General features: G+C 35.2%; 1 protein-coding gene across 8 annotated transcripts in view; it reads right to left on the minus strand.

The window, feature by feature from the left end:
• The window catches only part of AHI1 (Abelson helper integration site 1), a 100371-nt gene that overhangs the window by 25137 nt on the left and 48464 nt on the right, over positions 1-26770 (minus strand). For all 8 annotated transcript variants that reach the window (XM_072855911.1, XM_072855910.1, XM_072855909.1 and 5 more), the window contains 2 exons: positions 21275-21392; positions 211-269 (listed from right to left, as the gene is read on the minus strand). In XM_072855911.1, the coding sequence (XP_072712012.1) occupies positions 211-269; positions 21275-21392 (177 nt within the window). The remainder of the gene's footprint in view (positions 1-210; positions 270-21274; positions 21393-26770) is intronic.

Here is a 26770-nt window from a genome sequence, read left to right on the forward strand (position 1 = left end):
TGATCCTGTAAATATTTATAGAGCTTGCTGTGATGAAGAACATTAAAATAATGACTGAACAATTTATACTTTATTTGCTTGAAGATACCTCTTTCATGAACAAAGACAGGATAAAAAAACCCCTCTCTACAATGAGAACTCGTGAATAATGACATTTTATAGTTAAACATCAATTTTAAAAAAAATAAATGCAAAGACAGAATTCCTTACCGTCTGTAGTCTACCCAATAGCGTTAGGCTAAGAGGATTTCCTACTGGGCTGAAACACCCTGTGAAAAGAAAAGGCTGTGAATTTTCTGCTTGTTATCCTTTTCCAACGAATAAACCATTTTATTTTAAAATCATTATATTAGCAGGATATGTTTGACAAAATTCTAATGAAAAGCAGCAGCATCTTTCAGTCACAACTATGCATCCTTCAGTCAGGAACAGTTGGAGGGTTTATTTAACTAACAGACCTGACACAAGGTTAACTAATCCAATATTTCCATTCAAATGATTTGGAGAAATAGCTCAAGCTATGTCCACATGCCACCTCGTGCTCAAAGCTGACACTATTATCTAGGCTGTATTGCTTTTCTCTTCATTGAATTTCTGAGTAATGCATACAAAGTTTTCCAACAGAAACGATCACAAAAACTCTCAAAGGAATTACTTCCTTATTTTATCTGAAAGAATAACTATGCCTATTCAGTAGTTCCCTTTGATCATCTGAGTTTCTATCACAACACATCTTGCTGTTTATTTTATTCACTCTCTACATACTGCATTTGACCAAGTAGTTGTAAATTCTTTTCTTTTCAAACTATTATGTTAACTACTAAGCTCAGGAAAATCCTTTCATCATCTATGGATTTATCTTTTTGTTATTGGTCTCCTAGCTGTATACTTAAGAAAACATCTTAAAAAGATAAGATACAAAAATCTGAAAATTGTTGAACACGACAGTGAAAAATGCTACTGCTTTGTTGGAGAACGGTTTCTCAAGTATAGAGATGCCAGACAACACAGAGTTAAGCTCACTGGATTTTCTCTGTGAGACACTAGATTTGAAACAAGTTTTGTTTTCAGAGAGGAATAAGTTCTGGAAACTCATTTTCATTTGCCACTCCAAAAGCCTACTCTTGAGGAGTCCAGTATCTGAATAAAGAGGACTCTTCAGACTGAGATTCCCATGTACTGGCACAGCTCCACGAGGAAGCTTGCACAACTCCACCTACAGTATACTTTCTAAAGCCTGGTGGTTTAGACTTTCACAGGAGATTTACTCATAAATGCTTAATCATTAAGATATTTAGATATTTCTAAATATAAGAAAAGCTGCAAGCTCAAACAATCATAGTTAAACCATGGTCCTGCAGATCTGCACGTGAATAATTTTGTACTTGTAAGAATCCTAAATAAGTGCAATAATTGATTTTTCAATTTTGTGTATGAATTAAAAAAATTGTGATCTTAATTTCAAAAAAGCTTGTATAAATTCTGAAATACTTCATTTTGAAAGGCTTACTTCAATTTTTATTACTTTTTTCCATCTCTTTTCATCTCCTTCCTCTTCTGAAAATAGAAACCATATTCTGAATTCAAATACTCAAAGACTGTAGACCTGAAGCTTAGCTTATTTTAAAATAAGCTATTTGCTAAAACATTTGTTCAGCACTAACACCAAAAGTCAGTGGGGATATTACTCCTATGAATATTGTTATTTACATAATCATACAGTTACAAAACAAGCTGCTACAGATATGATACTACATATGGATATACTATTACATATAAGTGTCCTATCAGCTTTGAATAAAAGAAAAAAACAACAAAAAAACCCCTCAAGACCAATAAAATATTTGCATGATAAAATATTTTTTCTTTAGATAGCTAAGTATTCTACCATAGGATTTTCAATTTGAGCATTGTAGTGTTGTGCCAGTTCACACAAACCCATTCTAAGATAAAAGCTGTACAAAATACATGACGAAAGCAATTGCTTGTTTGGAAAAATCTTCAAATTTTAATTAAAAAAAAAAAAATCTGTATTTTTATCAGTAATATCATTGACTTTCTTGTTCTCCTAAGGAAAAGATGTATTACCTCCAAGTACTTCTGGACTGTATGTTTATGTATGTGAGTACTCCTGAGCAGTCTCTATATTCAGCTGCGTGTTAGGTGAAAACTTTATGGACCGCTATTCCCAATTAAGCCTGAACAAAGGGCAGTGCAGACCTGTTCTGCTGCAAGCATAGGAAAGAGACAGATGTGTAATTCAAAGATATAGGGAGTGAATTCTAGCAGCTGGCACTGGTTTTAACTTAGCATTTTCTGTGACTAGAGCCTTCTTCCGAAACAAGCAGGAAATTCTTATTACTTTGCTTGAGGTGTAAACACTAAACAGACCACAGCACACTTGGGTCCAAATATTCTACGCGCCACAGAGCCAATGCTATTTGTTCATACTGATCATGCCTATTGGTTACCCCAAACTAGTCTTTAGTGTTATCCATTAGTTATTTTCAGTTATCAAGCATTCCTTTAGTAGCTCGTACATTCAGAACAGTCATACTAAAAAAAATAATAATAAACTGTTCAAATCTTTCTCATTCAGAAACCAAGGTCCATTCAGCAAGCAAAGGAATATCCATCCCTTCTTTCTCAAATGATGCAGTAGATTTTTAAAGCAATTTTACACAGCTATTGGCTTGACGTGGTTCCATGCTTGATGAAGCATGTAAATGACACTGAGCAGGCGTGACTAGCAGCCTCAGCAGTACTTGCTTTGGTTATCTCTGATCCAGGCTGTGCAAACTTTTCAACTACTATAGTGAGGTACTGAAACTGAGGTCAGGATTGCAGAAGGACATTTCCACTTAATCCAAAAATGAAGTTTACAGGACACCATGACCTGTTGGGACTCTCACTTAGCCTGAGCTTATATAAAGGTCATTAAATGCCTTGTAAGGTCAAACCTGAAAAAAAACAACACCCAGGTTAATCAAGACTGTCTTATCTTAAGGAAGCTTCAGAATCAGTAATGGAGAAGCATTTTTATTGATTCAGAGGGTTTACTTGAACTCTCCAACAATCTACTTCCTTTCTGAAGACAGAATCTCCTGTCTTCACCTTCAAAACCCTGTATGTCTTGAGAAGCTAATCTTCCCTATGAAAGTATTAATATTTGAACTACTGTATTCCCTATTACTCTGCATTGATTCTTCAGTGGTCTCCTTTATATGGAATTTTACATGAGAAGAATAAATTGTTTCGAGAAGAACCTACTGCTAATGTCTAAATGCAATGTTAGAAGTCTCAAAATGATAGATGCTATTGCTTTTTCTCAAGAATTTTCACACTGACAATTTAACAGCAGGACAGCTCTTCTTTATGGTCCACATAATCCTCTCACTATGATTATTTTGTGAGTCCAAGCATGTACTGATTTAGGTAAATGCCTGCCAAAGAATTGGTATCTTTTGAAAAACAACATAACTGTCTGCCTTGAGAGCGACTCTGATACTGCATTAGTTTCCTGTACAATTTGAACAGTGAACTGAAAGTCTATCCTTAGTTCCCCTGAGTCACTTCTGGCAATATATTCTCTGCCAGTATAATTGCAACTAAAGAGAAAAGAAGACGACAAAAACCAAGTAGTTGTCCTCCTGTCCAAAATGCATGTCTGTACTACCAAGTTCCCAGTTTTATTGCATTCTTTCACTAAAAAACTACCCTCTGCTCTAGATAAGCACATTAGTGTGACTCGATCAAATTCTAAATAGCTGGGCTGAAATACACAGGAAGTAGATGAGTTCACTTCCAAACAGATTAGACTTATACAGAAATTTATATGATAACAGCAACAACGCCCAAAAATAGCACTTGTAATAATTAAGAACACTTCATATTAAATAACATCATCTTCAACTGTTTTATATTAATAGCAAAAGAGCCAAAACAGGGGAAAAAAGTCCTTCTAGGGAGTCACATAATTCCACTATTATCCTACTGGAGTGCCTACAATCACCTAACATTAAACGTTTATGTGAAAGATTCCTCTTTTAATAGAGGCGGAGAGAGCATTCATTACAGAATTTATGTTTTAATTAACTTTTCAAAAGAAGGCTCTTTCTCCCTTTGCAAAATGCTCTTGATAAATTAGTTCTGTTAATTAATAAAGGTATTTGTGCATCATAAATCTCCAAGGATTCCAGTCTCGTGGAATCTACATTTAATGAAATAATCCAAAAGTTTATCCTGGAAGATCCTCAGAAAAATCACAGAACACCAACGAACAAATAACTAAGAAAATTGAAAAAAAGTTAATATTCAGACATTTCTGTAATGAACCCCTCTAAAGCACACAGAGAGAAAAAAATATCTTACCTATTCCAGTTCCACATTATTCTATTTTTAATTGAGTTTTACTTTAAGTTTATACTAATTGTTAATGTCTAAAAACCCCACAAACAAATCCTGAAAGACACGAAAATAAAGTATGCCTCTAGGAAATGGTATTTCTTATTGCAGACATTCTTCTTATAATTTATATTGTGGCTTCTTGCAACTTGGCATAGTGAAAATACACCCAAATAAACAACAAACACTGGAAAAAAAGTCAACTCACATATGAGATGAATACGTGTATATCAGCTCAGTCCTTTTCCTACTCATCTTCTGTGGCTTTAAAACTGTTCCCAATAAACAGAATTATGTTTTCAGCACAGTTACCTATTCAAAAGTACGACCTTTGTGACCAAAAGATCTTTTAGTATGCAGTATAATCTCTACTTTAGACTTCAAATTAAAGTTTTGAGGTTTTTTAAAAGTAAAATGTTTCAGAGCAGTATCATTCAGTTCTTTCTGTAATTTTATTTTTCAAGCTAAATATAAGAGAAAGAAGATCATTTTGTAATGATCTAAATATATATCTAAATATATGTTAATCTTCCCTCAAAGGCTTTATCCTCACAAAAATTATGCTTTAATAGATCAAACAGAACTCATTAAATAAAAAGATTGTTTATATATTGGATAAGAACCTGTTTTCCTTTAGTTAAATACAGGATCACAAATACTTTCAAAACCCACTGCAAACATTTTCAGATGCAATTCACATAAAACAAAAGGAATGGATGCACCCACTTAACATGTGTGCCTTTTTGTTTTACCAGCAACAGATGTTTTACTAATATCCAATGGTGTAGGTGAAAACCCACTTCAAATTCTGCTCTACATAACTTAGTCTAGCACCTATGATTTTGAACATATTCCAAACTGAACAGGAGAATGCATAGGACCAAAGTGTATTGACAACTGTTTTAATGAAGTTTAATCTGTATCATAGCTTTTAAAACTACTTTGGAACACATTTGGCTGAAAGTAGAGCAAGAAAGCTACATTCAAAAGCAGGTCAAAGTGAGACAAGGAACAGAGTACTTTTAGCATTCTTTCTAAAACAGCATTCTCTTTGTAACTAATACGATGCCAAAGGAAATGGTTAATTCTCTTGAGAGCCCGTATCTTGCAAGCCACTTAAAATGTATATTCTCAAAATAGACAGTTCTCACATGCTATGTTTAAGTGTATATACAAAAGTGCTGTGATGCATCACGACTGAATGCAAAGTGACATGGACAGGAGGACAACTCCTGTCCTGCCCCACAACCTCCCCCCTCCAATTAAGCCAAAACAAAGCTGTGCTGATAGGTGGAAAAGCATAACTTCTTTCTGTTTCCCTTCCCCGTCCCCATTAACACAATGAAAACTTGTAAACTAACAAAATAAAAGAAACTTGAGAACTGAAGTCAATAGATCAGGCTGTGGTTGCCATTCAAAATACTACACTATATGGAAGAGTCTGCACAGAAGGACAAGCTTTCAATAAAAATGTATGCTATATTTACCTTTTTAACCAATTGTTTACTAAATGTTGGTGTTAGAAACAGTTATCTAGAAAAGTAACTATAGGGAGTTACACAATTCAGTACCATGCAGTTCCACACATATTGCTGCAGCTTCTTTCACACCAGCACGTGATTTTTCCAGTGATGCCCCAACTCCAGGTATTAGAGGAACTCTGGTTTCTCAAACCATGAGTCAGTCACAGTCTTCCTAAACTGAGAAAGATAACTCCTCTAGTGTGCTTAAACACAGTAACTTTCTTATCCAAGGACTGCTACAGTTATCTCTAGCTACTGCATCTGGTTGTCTCTGATTCCCCGGCACAAATGACCAAGTACACCCTTGCAGCAGAGCTAAGTGAACACTGGAACAGTGGAATGGAGCAAGGCTTGAATTCACACCTATAGATCCACAAGAAATACCTTCACTGTAACATCAACTCATTCCAATCCTCATATAAAAGACCTCAGAATCAGACAGCACTAACACAAAAACACCACTATGCTTCTGGCAATGCCATAACCCACAACATAATTATATCTACCATCAGCCAAAAGAATGCAGAGAGATATTCATTCAGGGTTAGCCATAATTTTCATTCCTGGTTCAAGGTGTACAAGGGCACAAACATGTATTTGCTCTGAATCTTAGAATAGTCCTCCAGAAGGAACTATGGAGATAGTCTGTCACTGGCTTTGAAGAGAACAGTTTCATACCAATACATTTATCCTGTACTTAGGCACAATGAACAGGCAGAATTTGGCCCCTATTTACAAAAGGTATAATGAAGTAAAAACTATTGCATCACAAAAACAATTAAAAAATCCAACTTTTTAATTAGAGATTAAAATCAAATACATTTAGCAGCCTACACACCCACCTAATTATTTCTGAGTAATCTTATCAAATCATCATCTTACATTTTTCTTGCAAATGTTAAGTTTCTACAGTACCATATATAAACAATGCAAGTAGTAGCACGTGTCCCAAGCATTCTTTTGAAGTAAAGAACATTTATTGAATTCATGCTAATCAGGAACGTGCTAATTTATGACAACCTCTAATGTTACATCATAATAGCATTAGATACAACTGAAAATGAGCAGGGGTTATAGTATCCAGTTGTTTCTTTCTACAATGTAGAGAACAGAAAGTGACTCTACAGCAAACATCAATAAGCCTGCACAGATACCATCAGCATTCTGAAATCAGATTGGCAATATTATTTACAAGTTCTAGATAGCAGATTAAAAAAAGATGTAAGGAAAATGCAGACTGACGCATACTTTGTATTAATAAGAGCTATTTTTCTTCTAGTGCTGCAGATATCCTGAGAAAGTCATTATTAGTTTTGCTAAGCTCACCAGGACTATTTAAAAGCAAACAAACTAAATGAAATTTGTTAAGAAACTTATTTTGTATTCTGGGTTTGGTAATATTTTTGCTTCTGTGTTAACTTACCCTCCCTGAATCAGAGAAAATGGAGCTCTTAAGCAGGATTTATGCTAATCTATTTCCTAAAAATATGTGGTACAGTTAAACTCTATTTATTAATACAGTTAATTTCTATGTAATACAGTTAAATAGAATTTAAGTCTACCTGTAACTCTCAAAGTCAAGTATCAACTGACCTCAGGAGGTCCACTCATGTCTTTAGAAAACATACTTGACTAGGGATAAAAGACAAAGAATGAAAGTTATGCAAGGAAGGAAATTTACTTTGCATGGTTCCTCCCACAACTGAAAATCAGCAATGGCTAGTTACCCACAGTTACTGAAACCAAATTAGGCTGTTGCTCTACAAATGGAAAGCTGTAAGAAAGAATACACGCTTAGGATACCACAAATTATTTTCAAAATCAGCCATTAATATTTTTCCAATGCAAAGTCTTCTCAGCTAAGAAAAAATAGCCAGTTACTGCATGAACTACTGAGTTTCTATATCAGCCAGTAGCCTCACAATGTCAAATCAGATAAAATCTTGATTAAAAAAAAAGAAATCTTGTAACTGCTTGAAGAACATATGTACGATTTTTCTAATATTTGCATTCAAGGAAAAATAGTATCAGCAACATCACATGCAATATGCTGGAAAAAATAAGTCAGCTTGATATTTCAGGTCTTTATCATGAGCAGAATAGCCACTAGTTTGTACCTAGCCTACTTTCTCCAATAAATTAGCACTTTCAGCCAGTACTGAATATTAATTTTGAGAAAATATTAGCAGAAAATTCCATGACATTGCCAAACAATTCATACATTATTAAACCTGAAAAATGCAGGACCATTGGCAGACACTAACTCAGGAAACCATTATATAAGAATTTTAATATGGTCTAAAATGAAGAGAGTATGAAAAAATTAGTTCATAGCAGATACACTTACTGTCTTTTCAGAAATAGAAGGCTATGTCTTTAAAATACATTCCCAAGTTTACTTTCCATTTTGTAATTCAGAAACTAGGTTGGTCAGATATTTCATGAGAATGTGTGTGTGGTGAAGCCGACCTACCACATGTGAGTTTTTGTGCATGCGCACTTTCAAGTTTCCAGACAATTTATGAACAAACTACTCTAAGAAGAGTTTTTCTACATAACAGTGATTAGAACATGTATGAATAAGTAAGTTCTAATACTTTTCCAACTGTATATGGAAATAAAATAATGGCCTGTAGCAACTTTGGTAACAAAATCTGAATACACTTCCTTGTAAATAATATATGACAACGCGCTTGAGACTAATATTGGTATCATCCGTTACAGAGGAAAATATACTGAAAAGTTAAGTCCAACATTAAAGCAACACATTGCAGATCCAGTTGGGCACAGATTTCAGTGATGTTGATTTTTCAGTTTCCTTCACCTACAAGGTCTGCAAAGTTTTCTAGAATGCAATAGCAACCTGCTACTACTTTTATGGCAGTGGATTTTTAGAATGCTTTTTAGAAAGTATCACTATTGCTATACTCTCAGCCTTCAGCCACCATGCAAGTACTCTAGCAGAAGTTACCGTGGTTATAAAAATATGTGGATACCAAATCTTACACTACTTTGGAGAAAGTAAAAAAAGGTGACTTGGCCATTAAGGGTCGCCTTCTAGTACAGGATACCCTGGTAGAAAGCTTGACTTATCACTTGACAAAGAGCTGAAAAGCAATCTGTTCTAGACAGATTTTTCCTTGGGTCTTAGGTGGAGGATATGCAAAAAATAAGCATATTCTGGTTCACAAGTGTTCTTCAACTAGCAACATGCACCATACAGAAATTATCAAGAGTTCTGTTACAACAGATTCTCCTGAACAAGTAGAGGAGGTGACAGACCTCACTGATACCTCCTCTGAATTGAGACAGCCTAAAAAAATACTACTTCAAGAACAAGACCATCCTTTTTTATTAGAGATGTGAACTCTGCTTAAATGTGGTTATCCATAAATGAAAATTCAAAGATGCAAGGAGTAGGAAAACAGAGCCTATTTACGATCTTCACCTGAAAATAGTACAAAATATGACATCTTACAAAGTGAATCTTAGCAGTTATAGTCCTTGCTAGAAAAAAAAAAGCTAGGGAAAATTGCTTCTTATGCTCTACTGGTGGATAGTGACAACCAGAAGTTCGGTGAAAGAATTCTCAAAACATTTTCTGCTACTAGGCAATTTATCACACCAAAAGATGCTCAACCTATATTACTAAGTAAACTCCAATTTTCTGTATTTTATTCTTTGGCATATTAGCTGCAGCAGTCTGCTTCCTTTGACTAGTCAGGCTCTGGATGGATTCCAGAAAGACCTGTTTCAACATATGTCACTGCAACACCCTTCAACTAATCTGGAAAAAAAAACCAATCAATGAGGCACCAGAAGCTAGCATAGACAGCTTAAGTAGAGATGGTGGCCCTCTCTTCAAAACAGAAGGTATTGACAGGATAGGAAAAGGGGATGTGATATCTACAGGCATACAGATGCAATATGTTGGAATCAATCTTCAGATGAGATATACAGTTTCAAATACTATCTGCTACGCAGTCTGAGTAAGAGTCTTGTGCAGAAGCACTGCCCAGCACGCCAGAGCAAAGTCTGGGGTCAAGTGAGCAGGATAGACTCTAAAGAGTTTTTTGAATATGCCTATGTGTCATTCAGGTCTTTTTTCTCTGGCCAAAAAAGTGAAAACTGAAGAAACTGAGCCCTAATTGTGAGGGGAAAAGATGATGAAGGAACCTGTGCAATCTGTTCCTTCACTGTAGCATGCCATACGGTTGCAGAAAACACCCAAATACAAGCTTTCAGGAGTAGAGGAGTTTTAAGGCAATTCTACCACCTCATTTGAAGCCAACAAGCAATGAGTCACTGTTCCTTACAACCTCCAGTGAGCAAGAAATCAAGCTAACAGTGAGGAGGCAGGCTCCAGTGAAGCTCTCATTTCATCTGGATCAAAGCAGCACGTTAAGGCCAGCTCTGTACATAATACCGAGTCACTAGGTTGTGTGACAATAGCAACGTGTAAGTTAAACACCCACAGAGGCCTTCACTTCTCTGTACAAGCCTTCTGCTTTCTTAATGCTTTCCCAAGCCACCATCCTCTATCATTAGTTTCTATAGGACCAACATGATCAGTATCAAGCTACATTGGTACCACAGTCTATTGCAGAGCATAATATGGACCACAGATATCCAAAGTTAATTTAAAAGGTGTTAAATTAGTAGAATGAATCATGTGAGGGAAGCTCTCACTGAACGTGGTGCTTCGGCAAGGAGGGTAACAACAGTTGCATATAAATCCATGAAAGTTCAGTTGTTTCACACAGATAAAAATCTATCTACAAAATAAGCAAAGGGTTTTTAAAACAGTTGAAAGAGTATGTATGTATACCAAAAACCAATGGATAATGTATCTTAAAAATATGGATTTTTTTTTTTTTAATGTACTTGGTTTTTGCTCACTTGTCAAAACCAGGAATGAAGTCAAAGGACCTAGGCCTCTTCTTGGGAAAGGGAGATGCCTCCCTCCTGTGCACCATGGATGCTACTGGCTCTTTTGCACATCCTCCCAGCTCCTCTTGAAATGACAGGAACAGAAGGATTGGAGCAGTACAAGGAGGGATGAATTTCCTCGTCCTATTCACTCATGCTTATTGCTGTACAGAGAGCATCCTTGCTGACCTGAACTTTCTGCTAGACAGGGAATTGATACTTTACTGCACAGTCCTTGGGCAGAAGAACTGTTTTCAACTCTGAAACCAGCTAGAATTGCATTTAAGCATGCACTCTGTCAACACTTGCTGTCTTGTGGCTCAATAGCTCAAAAATTACAGACAAGCTCAGACTGAAAACAGTTAACAGGACCTCTCTACTTAGGAATTAATTAGATTTGGTTGTTTTAGGATTCACATAATTGAGAAAGTAAGGGCACACTCAGGCCAAATCACTTTTGGCAGAGTCTTTCCACAGTACTACGTCACACCCTGATTTTGAAATCTATATCCACTGCTGCCAAACAGAGAGTAATGCTTCATTTAATCCACACCCTTGTATAATTTGGCCGAGAGTACTTCCTTTAGCCTGAAGGCACAGCAGTAATTACCCTAACATACACCAATTTCAAGTAAATATAAATGGTGTTCTTTTGATAAAGTTTTTGGAATCTTCAAAGATTGCTGTTATTGTGCTCTGCATTTAGTGTAATTTTTAGTTAAATATTTTAATTAACTTGCCTAGAAGAAACATGAAAAAAGAACATATATAAAAAAGGAACGTGTATCTTTGATCTCAGCATAAACAATTCTAGCAAGTTTAACCAGAAAATACAAACTCTTCTGACATTTATAATATCTTATCAATCAGATAGAGGAAACTGGATAACCAACCTTTTAAAATAGAAGAACTAGATTGTCATTAATGTTAATGGTTTTGTCTCTATGTCTTTACTATTCTGTTGGAACATTTTTGTGGTTAGATGAATCTATTTATACACCTTTTGTTTTAAAATTAAAAAATAATTTTTACTATTCATTTTATAAATGTAAACATTCAGCTTAAAACTGTATTTGTGCCTTGAGCCAAAACTCTGACATTGGCAACTGATGTTGACGGCACAGTAAGGCCACAGAGCTCTGAGGAAGTTCCTTCCTCTGCAGAATTGCCCGAGCTGCCTGTAAGCCACGGTGAGGGCATGATTGTATCCTGGTACTCTTAATTTTTATTTACTGCCAAGGGCAGCTGCAAGGTGGAACATCCCAGAGATGGCTCTAGTGACTGAGCAAAAGGAATAAGATCAGGGAAGTACATGCACAGGTTGGCTGCAGGTGACAACCGAGTCTTCATAATCTATTTGCACTGAAGAAAGTCAGATGCAGTCTCTTCAAAATATAAATGGTATAGCAAAATAGCTTATAAAGGAACCAGAAAGTCATTAAAAAAAAAATAATCTTGTGATGGATGTTTCTATTGTTTTAAAAGAAAGTTAACTGAGAAAAATATTTAAGTTGAATTTTTCAGTTCTTCCATTCTGCTATGAGTGAACAATAGTAAAGTTTTATATTCTTTCTCCCTTCTCTCTTATACTTTTCCCCTAAGTAAAAATGAGATACACGAATATCTTAAAATGAATGATCATTTTCACCAGGGGACTTCCCATTCAAATTAGCACACAGACATATATAAAAAACATTTTAGACCTAATGTTCTTCTGCTTTTGGTAAAAAGATTTTTACCTAACTTCAGTGTAGTTAAGTCAGTTCACACTTGCTGAAGATCTGATCTGTGGTGTTTAGCTGGTACGTTGTCTCTACTCAGTTCTCTGACCCTCTTTTGAAAAATAAAGAGAAAATCTGGTAATTGGATCTAAAACAATCCATTATCATAATTTCTCTGTGACTATGCAATGCTTTATAGTTAAAATAAAGCCTTGTAATGAATGTAAAGGTATTATCTTTGGTTAATAGGAGAAAATAAAAAACCAGAACAATATACTAAAAAAACCCAGGGACTAAAATAAACCAAGTTTATTAACTTAAAAAGTTCTAGTTTTCTGCACTCTCTCATAACAATAATATTTGAAAACTGTTATCCAAACTGGGTGGTGGTGGGGGTGTTTAAGTAATTCAGTTTCCAAAAGAAGGAAAACATACATACTTAATCCAATCAAAGAGTTAGAAGTAATTGAGTTCTACAAATTACAGCAAAATGTGAGAATTCTGCAAAGTTGCAATTAGATACTTGTTAGAATAACAAAAAGCGATTCATATTTCTACATTTAGGAATGCAAAAGAAAATTATAGGCAAAATTTTCAATTGTTTAGAACCACTGTTCCATTAGAATAATTAAATGAAAAGGCCACATTTCAAAAAAATTCCACTCCCATAAAAATGTTAGAAGAATTCTCTTGAAAATTTTTAAAAGGTTAAATTTCTGAAAAATGTGTCAGGCAGGATCAGTTCTTCAAATATATGACAGAGCAGGAAAACAGCAAATTATATAAAAATATAGAAACAACTGAGAAGTGAGAGACAAGTATTGGGCACATATTTCTTTCATCTTAATGCACATTCACCCTTTTCAAACACATGACATAATCTACTACAAACAGACTGTAGCTTGCAGGAAGCTAACCATTCTGCAAGCATTTCTTCTCATGTATTCTTAGACCACTTTCTATTTTGGCAGCACCTCTACAGGACATACTAATAGTGTTCTGTATTTCTATACAGTTTAAGACTTAAAGACAACTGGTAGTAGACTACTAATCAAAGATATTTCCCCCATTAGACTGCCTGATCACATACAGGCCATTAGGACTATCCCATAGTGAACAGGAAACCTAGATTTCTCCCTCTGTAGTAGTAAGGATAAACAGGAAAAGATAAACATATCAGGCCACCAGGGAAAAAACTACTAAAACCCTTTTGTGCAGGCCTCATAATGTCACTTCATTATTTTCTTAATCAATATCACACACACACACACAAAAAAGCCCAGCAGACTCACCAATACTAATGAAATTGAGAGACTGTCTTTGTGAGATTATTAAACATTACCTACTTCCCTTTTGAAAGCATTCTCATATATAAAAGTAATGAAAATTTGTTTCCATCATCACCTATTCCTCCTAGCAGCTTGTATTACACTCAAACCACTTTCAACTAATAGTGTGGGTACTGAACCACTTTTAGGTGTGTATTTGGTACTCTTCACCACAATATGCTCCTGCCCCAATTTTAAGAAGATGTGGGGCTAAAAAGAAATATTTCAAAGTGACTTAGACATTATGGCAAATTGCTACACCATTTCCTTAGCTCTGATCTGTGCAGCCCTGCAGGCTTAATTGCTTTCCCCATTACAGCAAATCTAAATGAAGCTGTTGGGTGAGCTAATGAAGCAACACACATTACAGTTTAACAGGGAAAGGATATACCCAGATTCTTTCAAGACAAACTGAGAGTTCTTTTCTTATGTTTATATTCTCTACAAGAAGTCTTTTGCACACAGTCAAGCTATTTCTCTTAAAAAATGTATAGGAAGAGATTTCAATCCTACTGTAAAATTTGATAAAATACAGTATTTACAGTAATATGTTAGGATAAAAAAAAAAAGTATGTATTCAGTGATCTGTGTGCCATTCAATTTGCCTGCATGGATTGGATCCAGTAAACAGATTTCTCCAACTGGCACTCCTACTGGCACTCCCACTAAACAAAAATGGTCCCCCAAGGTCAGCATTATCTAGCTTCAGCACAGCAATGTGGGAAAGCAGGCAATGCTGCTGGCTGTACTGCATGCTTTCTTAGCCATCTTCTGTCTGTCAATCAGTTCTTTCAGTCCTCTTTGGAAATGCCACAAACCTGTACCCAAATGTAGCCAGAGATATACTACAAATATGGTATTTCATGTTATACTTGGACTATATAGTACACATATATGCAACCTTCAATTAATGTATACTCTGTCACCTTTTTTAATCTCTCTTCAGTCTCTTCAGGATATTTCATTACTGTTTATTCTCAAATTAGAAAACTAAGCTATTTGATTAGTAAAACTGAATTCAATTGCTCATTTGATACATTGTTGATGATAGTTTGCATGAGTCTTTTTTTCCCCCTAACAGTTTCTTAATAAGAGGTGAAAAGAGTAAGGCCACACTGAACTAGCTTTCTACACACATTATTCCTTGAGCAGCACACAGTTATGTCAGAAGCAAAATAAATACCCCCAAAACAAAGAAACAAAAACATTAAAGTCCTCCAGGACTGTAGTAGTACTGAAGATAGATGTTATAGAGTTGGGGAGAAAGTATGAAATATTGAAAAAACGTAATCAACAATAACAACATACATATGAGGATGTAACTTTTGACAGTGTTTCTGCAGTATCTCTGCAAAAATGTGAATTTTGCTACTTGATGTACCTCGTTTTTCTGCTTCTAAAAGAACAGGAATCAAAATAGTATTTTAAGAGCATTTAGTTGATGCATAAATATTTTTGATATCTTTATGTAGAAACCTATTTCACTGTTTGCTTGAGACTGAAAAAAGAAGTTTTAAATAGGCTATCAAATATAACGAAGGACTTAAATGCAAAGTCAGTTTTGTTAATATCTTCAGAAAGTGAGAAAGAGTGCTTTGAAGCTTTCATTTTATATAGGTGGAAAACACTTTTGACTGTCAGTTGTGTTAACAGAGAGAAAATTTCTAATTGTTCTCAACCCTGCCAAAGTGTTGTTTTCTGTTTTTGAGGCTTTTTTAAAGATACAAGAACCATCATGTTTCTAGCACATACGTAATTAATTTTTAAGAGCAAGTTTAATTAACTGTTTTTATTGAAGTCAAAATTTTAGTGAAAAGATCTGTGTAGTATTTATAGTTGAGCTTCAGTCTCCCACACAGTTAACAATTAGGGTCACTGCTAAGCACAATTACTTGAAACCAAAAACTTATTTTAGAAAACATGCCTTGAACACAGTGGGAGTTACTGAAGAGCCACTGTTGAATAAAGCCTAAAAATGCAGGCCATTTCCTTCTGGCATGCCATGGATCTGCAAAACAGTGTCTGAGAGTATAGGAAGGTGATTTCACTGTCCAAAGATGCTCAAAATCTTAAGAAGGGACGGCAACCAAAACCAGAGCGGATTTTAATGTCTCTCAGAGAACGGGTAATTGAAAGCTGTAGCTCTTGCTACTTCCTTACCTGTTAAAAAGTAACAACTAGGAAATGGGTTATCCTGGAAGAAGGTACAAAGGTGAGAACATGACAAGGAAAAGAGGAATGTCTAAGACAAAGTCCTGGATAATGCTACAGTGCAGTGCTGCAGAGTAGCACCACAGGATGGGTATGATAAAATTGGCAGTGAAGCATGAGCATAAGCAGAGCTATACAGCACAACGAAGGTAAAACCTCAATTCTGACTATCAAAGACAGGTCTTAGACAATTTTTTGTTTGTTTGTTTTTGGTAATAAGAAAAAGAAAAGAAAGAAGAAAAGCAGTCCAGCAAGCTTCAACATTACATACTTTTAGGGACAGATTCCCTAAAGCGTACTAAACAATAATCAAGTAAGAATAATCTGCTATATATACACAACATGGAGAAATTTGAATAGAGTGAAAAATAGGACCAGCCATAAGACTTCATGAAACCAAATTACAAAGGTAAAACTCAAAGGGGTTTCTCCAAAGACACACATCTAGCAAACTTTTCAAATGATTTAAATAGCTATCAGCACAGCTGCAGCTTTACTGAGGCAGACAAAAAAAACCCCTGATATGGCAAAATGAGTTACACTCTCAATTAAAAGTTCCAACTGACAGGCTATCAAGATGGGCAGTAATAAAACCTAAGTTCCATGCCTTCCTCTCAAATTTAACACAATCTTTGTGAGAGGAAGGCACACACCACACGTTTTCTTAAACTTAAATTAATTTTGTTAAATTTTAAGAAATCTCTCTAATGAAGTGCTTTATACATAACGCATATGAAATAAGTTCATCCATGTCTTGTACCTGCTTTGTGGTATCTACTTCGTTAATTACTATTTGTCAAAATTAATTACTTTTTCTAGTAATCCTAACCATACTCTTGACAAAACTGTAAATATATGTCTTGCACAGCAATCCATAGCACTGATGGGAAAGCAGTAGATGTTGTTAACCTTGAATTTAGCAAGACTTTCAACACTGTCTCCCATAACATTCTTGTAGACAAACTGATGAAGTATGGACTGTGCAAGCAGGTGCAGCGGACTGAAAATTGGCTGAGCTGCAGGGATCAGAGGTTTGTAACCACTCGCATGAAATCTAACTGGAGACCGGTCACTAGTGGTGCACTCCAGGGCTTGATACTGGGGCTCACACTGTTTAACATCTCCATTAATGACCTGGATGATGGGACTAAGAGCACCCTCAGCAAGTTTGCAGATGATAAAAAACTGGGAGGAGAGGCTGATACACCACAGGGATGTGCTGCCATTCAGAGGGACCTTGACAGGCTGCAGAAATGGGCCAACAAGAACCTCACAAAGTTCAACAAAGGGAAATGCAAAGTCCTGCATTTGGGAAGGAATAATCCCATGCACCAATGCAGACTGAAATACACAAAATACCATTTAAACATAAGAAAAAAACCACTTTACTGTGAGAACGGTCAAATATTGTAATAGGTTGTCCAGAGATGTTGTGGAGTCTCCATCCTTAGAGATATTTGAAACCCAATGGACATGGTCCTGAGCACCCTGCTCTAAGTGAAACTGCTTTGAGCAGGAGGGTTGGGCTACATGGTCTCCAGAGGTGCCTTCCCACCTCGATGATACCATGATCTTGTCTTTACTCATCTCAGATAAAGAACATTCTGTGTTTGAGAAAGGTGCTGAAGCTCTGTATTTGATGATTACACAATGAATTATTTAATTTAGAACAAAGTAAGTTAGGATATCTAAGCATCACATGTAAAACTCAAGATCAGGGGTAAAAAAAAACCCCATAACTGAACATACTCTTTAAGGAGACAAGGAAGGTCCCGATATGGAGATAGAGTAGTTTACAATTAGAAGTTACAGCAGCCGAGCATGCAGAAAACCAATCACTAGCAGACTGTTTCACTCTATATGGAGTCCATTCATAAAGATAACAGTTCACCTTTTTTACAAAATTAATTAAATAATCAGAAAGGGATGCTCAACATAAGTCTCTCAAACACTGTAGAACAGAGGAAAGACTGAAATAAGAAGCAGCATCTTTGCTATCACACTATGAAATATTCAAGGACACATGAACCCAAGTGGTTTCCAAGTAACTCAAGTTTGCTTTCACAAAATAGTGTTGCTGAGGGAAGGGCCTATATTAGAATGATAAATGGCATTGAACCATATTTTCAGTGTTTCATGAATTTTTCCTTCACATTAAATATTCATAAATTCATGTTTCTTACTGTTTGACTGGAGTGTTGCAAGGGACTGTGTAGACAGGCTCTTTAGGAAGGACTGATAGGGAAGACAAGAATGGAGAGTGCTGTATGGAAGGGAAGAGAGGCTCAAATGTGCGCATTTGAGTTACAGAGCAGGTGACAGGTTTGTCAAGAGCATATGGGTCGGAATTGGAAGAGAGGCCAAAAATACAGACATTGTGGGGGGCACCTGCTACAGACTGCCTGGTCAAGAAGAGGAAGTGGATAAAGCCTTCTTTAAACAGAGCAAGAAGTCTCACAATCACAGGCCCTGACTCTCATGGAGATTTTTAACCACCTCAAAATCTGCTCGAGAGACAAAAGCACAGGCTACAAGCAATTCGGAGCATGCTAATAACAAATAAGGCAGAACTGGTTGGAGACAAAGGCAGTCCTGCCTCAGTGACAATGAGATAACTGATCTTGAGTGAAGTGAGGAAGTTAAATAGCAGAACATGGACTGGGGCTTCATGAAAGCCTATATACATGTGAAAGTATGCACTTGAAGAAAAGCCAAAACATACTCAAACGTATATATTTGAGAGTATACAGAACCCATCTGTTAAAATTAATAGGCATGTTTAAAAGGCATAGTAGTGAATATGACTTATTTGAAGTATTAAGAAATCACTTACAGCTATTTCTGCAAATATATCTGGATACAAAAAGATTTAAAAGTCAGGAAAGATCTGCAGTATTACTGCTACTGCCCATAAATCACACAGGTGGATACCCCAGTTTTCCACTGTTTCTACCAAGACGTAGATAATTAAATTGTCTTGTAAAAGGAAGAAAGTGCTGCATTGTATCCATGTTACTACACTGTCCATATCACAAGACATCATCTATAACCTTATCAAGTTAATACACCATGCACATACACCAGTTACATGGTTAAAAAGATTGCTAACAGAGCTTTACACATGCTGCCTGTAGGGACTTCACTGTAATGGGAATTCTGCATTTTGCTTTAAGAAGCACTAAATACACAGCAAAAGGTGACAGGAAAGTGTGAGAATGAGAAGACTGAAAAACTGCCAACATAACCCTCAGGAATACGTAACCATCTGCTGGACAAAAATGAAGGATCTCTGTATTCCAGGCAGTTGTTAACGATGCAATGTACCAATAACCTGTACCAATAACCTGTACCAATAACATAAGTACAGAAAAGCATATATATTGTGTATATGAAACCAACACAGAAAAAAAAGGTTTTGTGCTTCCAGCACAATCCATTAATGAATAGATCTTTTTAAGTACAGATTTTCTATTATTCAAAAGTAAAATTAAACCGGTAGTTAGGAGCTATGAACATGAGCACCTATCTTCACACTTTATAACCAATGGGAAAAGATGAAATAGGTGAGTAAATCTTTCACATTTCACTGAAAACAACTCTCTCAGTAGAAGAACTCGAGGCCTCCAAAATGACAAGGAAGGAATTTAGGATTTTAAAAGATTTTCTTACAGGAAAATCAATTTCATTTGTGGTCCACTAGCATTTTTATGGTCTTTTCCCCCTAAAAATCTTCATTTTCTCATTGGTTTCATTGACTGTTGAAAGACAATAAAAATGTACCTCTTTTTTACTATACTTCCCTTGCATAATTAATATCCTGTACCTGAGGATCATCTTGAAGTATTAGTCGGTTTTGGAAACAACTACATTGGGAGCGCACATGAACAGCTATAACATATATCTATGTTTGTTCATGCTATTTAAGAAGTCTCCATCAACATATTTATCTGTGCTTCTGCATAAAGTAAAATTCAAGACAATAAAATGCACTGGCTTGAGCAATATTAGGTATAGCCATTTAAAACAACTTAAAGTATATGTTAATGTTCATTAAAGGGTTAGTCCACTTATTTTAAATATTCACAATATGTAAACCAGCATCCGTATTCTACTGTTTCTTAAGATTTACACACTCTGGAAACAATAAGCATCTGCTGTGCAATAGATTAATATTATTATGACTCTAAGCTCTTTTGTTAAGGTAGAAAAATGGAAATACATAAGTTAATTGGCGTATGGCCATTTGCATTGTGAATTAGTGACTAAGAGCAATTGAGACTAGTGGTCAATATTTTAGACAATGCTAAGGACTCTTTTCCCTGCCGCTCAGAAAAAGTAATCACAACCTGGTTTGTGAAGAAAATTGCCTTTAGGAGATAATTCTGTATAACTGTAGAGACTATTCCTATCTTTACTATCTACATTTTAAATCTCTACTACCTGTTTTTAGTTCATTATATATTCCACCCTCCCCCTGGACTTCTTTTTACTCTTCTGAAGGATACCAACAAAAACACTTTGAAACTAAGGTTCCAACTTTGTCTTATTTTATAGATGCCCCAAAAAAGACAAAAAGGCATGAAATTATAAATTTTATTATTAAATATTACAATTAGCAATGCAACAGATATTATTAGCCAAGTAAGTATCACAAAAATGCATGATTTCATTGCTTACCTTTTTCTCAAAACCTTTGAATACAAAATGTCTTTAGAAACAAAACCCTAAAAATAGATTAAACATAACTGCAAATAGACTACCGAGCGCTATAGTTCTTAAGTAAACTGCTTTTCTTATATCAATACATAGGTTTTTAAAAATATGATTTTATTGTTTTTCAGTGTCTGTGTTTAAGATACTTTAGTAAGTATTAGAATATTATCAAAATATTAAATTAAGAAAAGCTGGCAATCTCATACTGTTCTAGGAACTTACAGCACTAATAAATAAGTGTACAGCTTAAAGAAAAAAAGCATTACAAGGGAACATATATCCATATTGGAATGCATCACACTGCACTTTATAAACAATATCACATATAACAACCAGAACACTCCCTGAAAGAGCTGCACAGCAAAATTTCTAAAGGCAGAAAAAAATCCTCATGAAAGTTATTACCCATTCCCTACAGACAGCGAAGAAATAAAGAAAGACTTACCACTTTTAGTAGTGAAAGAATACAGAGGATTCAGTGGAGTGCTCAGAGTGCCTGGCAGCGTTAGCTTGGAGTGTGGTGACAGTGATGATGGTGCAGGAAGCAAGAGATTTGAGCTCGCCTGTAATAGGAAAGACAAATCAGAAAGTGAGGTGTAATTTCCTGGGTTACTTACTGATGCAACAGCTAGAAGAGAAATATTTGCTTAGTGTAAATAACCATTAAATTCCAGGAAAAAAATTAAGACTCAAGTCAATGATAAATAACAATTTCAAAGGATGGGGTTTGGTTTTTGGGGTTTTTGTTGTTGTTTTTTTTTTTTTTTTTTTTTTTAGAATATTTGGAGACACAGACTTGGAAAAATTATTGACACGGCTATAAACTGAATTGCATGTTTACATATGGACACAAACTCTCAAGCAGTGCAAACAATGGAACAGGACTGTTTGAACTGGCATCTCACTGGATCTTCACGTATAAAAAAAAAAGACATTTATATATGGTTATAAACCGACAAATGTAAAATAACTTCTTATTTTCGAGTATTCAAACTACACTACATCTACGAAGAGATTACTCAATATTAGAATGAGAAAAAAAAAATCTTAAACCAGTCCTAACACAAAACTGATTTCTGCAAATCAATAAAGCATACTTAGACCAAAACACCAGACACTTCCTTTATGTAAGCTACACCAAAAAATATCTGCAGTCCGAATTTTCATAGCAACAAAGATAATGTAGTTAAAATCTGATTTACTATGGAGTTTCTTGATATACATGCAGCTATGACAAAGCAAAAACCTTTCCCAAACTTTACTCTTGATATATTATCCCATAGAGCCTATGTAAAAAATGTATTATGACAATCTTAGGTTTTTACATGATCCAATTGAGAATTTTACTGTTTGTTAAACATATTTTCACTGCCTGCCTTGATAATACAGACAAAGGGGAGGGGAAATAGGCCTTAAATAAAATATTTGTAACTTTCTTCAAACAAAATAGATTCATATACTAAAATTTTTTGAGTTATTTACATAAACCAAGATAATTCTTGACTCTTTCAAAAGTCAAGCCTATTCCACAATCTAGAATAAATGCATATGGTCACTTAATCCAACTGAAAGCTCACAATCAGTGGAGCACTTCCTTTAGCCTCAATAAACTCTAGATCAGACCCTTAAACTTTAGTTGTGGGCTGAAATAGAACAATGACATTTTGCAATTTTTCAATCTACTGGCTTCTAAATTCTGTCTAAAGAAAGGAGGCAGCTAAAACAAAGTGAATCAGTGGCTTATTTCCAGAAGGGATATAATCTATAATTACTATTTTTGTCATTTAATACATATTAAACAACTCAACAGGTTTCACTAATGGGCATTGGCAAGTGTTTTTGGGCATTGTGTATTTTTGGGCCAAGTGTATTTGGGCATTGGCAAGTGTACTGGGATGCAGGTGACATAGCACTAAAAACGTGTGTTGAGTAACTTGACTGGGCCATAGAGTATATCTGCTATCATCTCCTCTGTATTACTACACTAGACCTTCATCTTAAATCCACGTTGTTACACAAAACCCAGATACATTAATTCTACTGAAATAAGTTTATTATAAAAACTGTCTTTTATTAGTCAGGTATTCTCTCAGCAACTGCACGCAATTGTAATGACTGTACTCCAAAACTGACCAGAAAGAAAAGCAAGACAGAAAATCAGATCAACCATTGAACATGGTAACAAAAAAAAAAAAAAAGGCATTAAACCAGCTAGATTTTACTGCAGTGTACGAATTTAACAGAATTTTAGCAAACAGTAGTTGGGAAATGTAAGCAAAATGGAGAGGCCTGTTTTTCTGAACAACAACAAAACCAATCTGCCTTTCTTACATTTACATATGCAAGTGACTAAGTTTCATTAATATAAAGTTTTCTCTGATACACACAAATATGGTGGAAAGCCATTAGCTTATGTGTTTACTCGAACACAGAAAAATAATCTGTTCTGCAAGTGTGTCGAGCTCAGCTTCCCGGTGTTTCATCTTCTTTTATCCACTGTTAGCTCTAGTGAGAGCCTTTCTGCAGTAAGACAAATGAGATTATCTCCTCCCTGCATGAATTTCTTGCTGAGTGCACACTACACCATCAGTGATACAAACATATGCTTTCCAGTCAAGTATTTTCATGGATTTCACCTTTTTGGAATTTTCTTTCAAATTTGCTATCAAAAAGCTGGTTTCTGACACTACCAGGGAATTAAGACAGGTTGAATATAGCAGCCTTTGGAAATCAAACTAAACACAGCAGAGCAAAATATTTAAAACTAGCACTTAACAGACACTTTCCTGGTTCATCCTGGACAGAAAAAAAAATACCAGGAGAAACTCGCCTTGATTGTTGTGCTTGAATGAATTATAGAAGAGATATGGAACTCTGTATGTAAATTATTCCTGTACAGCATTTAATTCCCTTCTCTTTATTTTCCTGCTGTATTACCCAAATACTCTCATTATACATGCCAAATAGCATGCTTTTAAATCAAATGTAATCAACATGTACATTAGAAGACTGAATGTACGCTCCTGAAGATTTAAGAAAATTGGCCTTTTTAAAATGCAAAATAAGTTCTATCTTACAACTCGTCCTTCCTCTCCAAGTCCTTAAAAACAAGATAAAAGACATTTTTATAAGAGATATTCAAAAGAAAGTTTTAAATTTAAGCAGTCTTACAGGCATGATTCATTCCTCCCCTTAATGGCAGTGAAGCTCAGCGCAGGTGAGCTATAAAAGACTGCCCATCCAAAGTAAGCACAAAATCGGAGTTTTTATGACCTTTCTGCCACTAGCTCTTAAGTATTATTTAAATCTCTAAAAGGCCCAAAGAGGAAAAAAAACCCTTAACATTATAACAGGAGAAGGAACCACTCAGCTAATAAGTGAGGGCTAATGATTCAGCAGAACTGTTTCCAGATGAAGTACACTGTCCTACGAAGAATAATTAATTCTCCTACAATAGACGGACATAGACTACCTACAGAACAGAGTGAAGCAATCATTTTTTTTGAAATGCATGCTGTGGGAAGGCATTGCTAAATACCTTTACAACAACGAGCAAAGTTGGCTAAGATAGCCAACCATCAATCTACTTATTTTTCACAACAGGCTCCGCTTGCTTCATGCACAAACCACAGCTTTATCAAAGACACAGTTTACTACTATCCTGAATTGAGTAAAACTAAGAGTTATAACATTCATGTAGTTTTTGTAGCAAAAAAAGATACCTACATAATTTTTGCCAAGTTTAAACAAAGATGATTTGCATTTTCTTTTGTCTTAGGGCAGCTCTATGCAAATAATGCAAATATACATTTTCAGTGGAACTAGTTTTCACTTTAAAAGTAAATTGCATGAGACAAAACACAGAATAATGCAAGACTTGACAAGCTCACAATAAATTTCTCTTTTTTTTCCCTGAGAATGCAATTTTTTGCAACCTTTGCAACCAATATAATCAACATTTCCATATATACTTGCAAGTCAAATAAAGTTGGTGAGCTCTATACTACCTCTTATTCTTCTAGTTTTGGGCTTCCCTTTTGAAACTTCAAGCCTCTAGGACACTGTTTTTAAAGACAGTTTAAAAACATTATTGAACCATGATTCTGAAGAATTCAAAAGCTGACAATTGAACTTGAAATAAAAACAAAGCACAAATTCTGCTATTTTTCTCAATGCTAGAAGAAAATACATAGGCAATAATGCTTAAAGCAGGAGTACAGTACTACAGCTTTTAAATGTGCAATGTAAGTTTGAATCAAGTTTGCATCTACGTAAAAATGCCATTTCTATGACAGTAGTGTTAGGAGGACTCCAATGAAGGCTGGGATTCTATTCCAGTAGGTGTACTGCAATCACTTGGAGACTAATCTATTCTGTTCTCTAAGTAACTTCTAGATTAAATGGGAAAATCAAAGACAGCTAAAATAAGATATCATCCCATTACGCATAGGCAAAACCAAAACATACATACTTTGCTTGTCTAAGTGTGTTCCCCTAATGCTCCCTACAGTCCTCTTACTCTGATTATCCAGATCAGGAACTCATCTAGACAGCAATATAGTTCCCTCCTAACTTGGGTGCTCCATTGTTTTTCCCCATAGAAGCCCAGAAGTGACCAGAGCATAGATATGAAAACTGAAGCTAGAAGGTGCTTGATCCTAAAGTTTAGATATAGCCATTGTCTACAGATGACATGTCTCATCACACAGTAATTATATATATTCAATTCCTTAGTTCTGCCAGAGAGTTCTGGCATTTCAATTACAGGCTTACCACAAAACGTTTCTTCCCTTTAAAAAAAACCAAAAAACCAAAAACCCAAACACCAAAAAACCCCCAACAAAACATTGTTAAGAAGAAATTAAGATTACTATAAGCATTTAGAATAGTAAGCTTCTTTCTTTTAGTCACAAGGAAAATCAAATTCTTTGTACAAGACACAAAACAGTTAGATACAGGCTCAGTTATACACAGGCTGTGTAGACTCACTCAGTCGTTAACCATAGAGAGTATGAACTTTCCTGGATTGGATAAAACTGGTATTTCATCTTAAGAACATGCCTGGATATACACATTTTAGCAGAATTGGCCAATGTCATCACCAATAACAGTAAAAAGTAGATTTGTCTTGCTTAGTAAGAGCCAAGTAGATTACAATGCTAAGTGAGTCCTCTTCTGAGGCTGGTTATGATTCTTGCTATCAAAGAACAAATGACCAGGAAAAAAAAAATCCATGACTTGACTTTAGTAGTTAAATTTTAAAAATGTCTTTTTTGATGTAAATGAAAAATGGATGTAACCTGTGTCACATACAAAACATACCCAAAGATACTGGTCCTATGACTTTATTTCTCTTCCTACTAAGGAAAATAGACACCAGAAATTCTCACAGCTTGTCAAATACATATAGAAACCTATTCCTCTGTACCTGCTGGTAAGAGACATTAGGACATGACTCTAAATGCAGTATACAGTTTCAGATAATCATGTAACCACTCAGACATTTGTTAACCCATCCCTCCCCACATATTTGTTTAGACTCTAGGATTTTCCCATCATATGTAATACCCTTTTTTGGTATTTTTTTAAAATTATTTTTTGTTTTTTTTCCACAGAGATGTTAAAAAAATATATATATTTCTGTGAAAATTTCATTATCATTCCTATTATTCTAAAAAAAGTATAACTAGGCTTGCACTTCACTAAATTGTTTTTAAAATTATGCACTTAAACAAAAAGTGTAATCTGATTTCTTATGCTGACAAGCCCTCATTTGCTTATTCCAGAGATTAACTGCAATGTAACCATAAAGAGAGAAAGGTAAAAAAAACCTGACCAGATTTCCCCAGAATAAGCAGCACTTTTGAATGTAAAGGTAAAAGATATAGAAAATAACCTTATATTTGAAGGAAAAACAAATTGCTTTCCTCAGCTAAGAAAA

Source organism: Ciconia boyciana, chromosome 3 (assembly GCF_034638445.1).
Source record: "Ciconia boyciana chromosome 3, ASM3463844v1, whole genome shotgun sequence".
Classification (NCBI taxonomy): Eukaryota; Metazoa; Chordata; class Aves; order Ciconiiformes; family Ciconiidae; genus Ciconia; species Ciconia boyciana.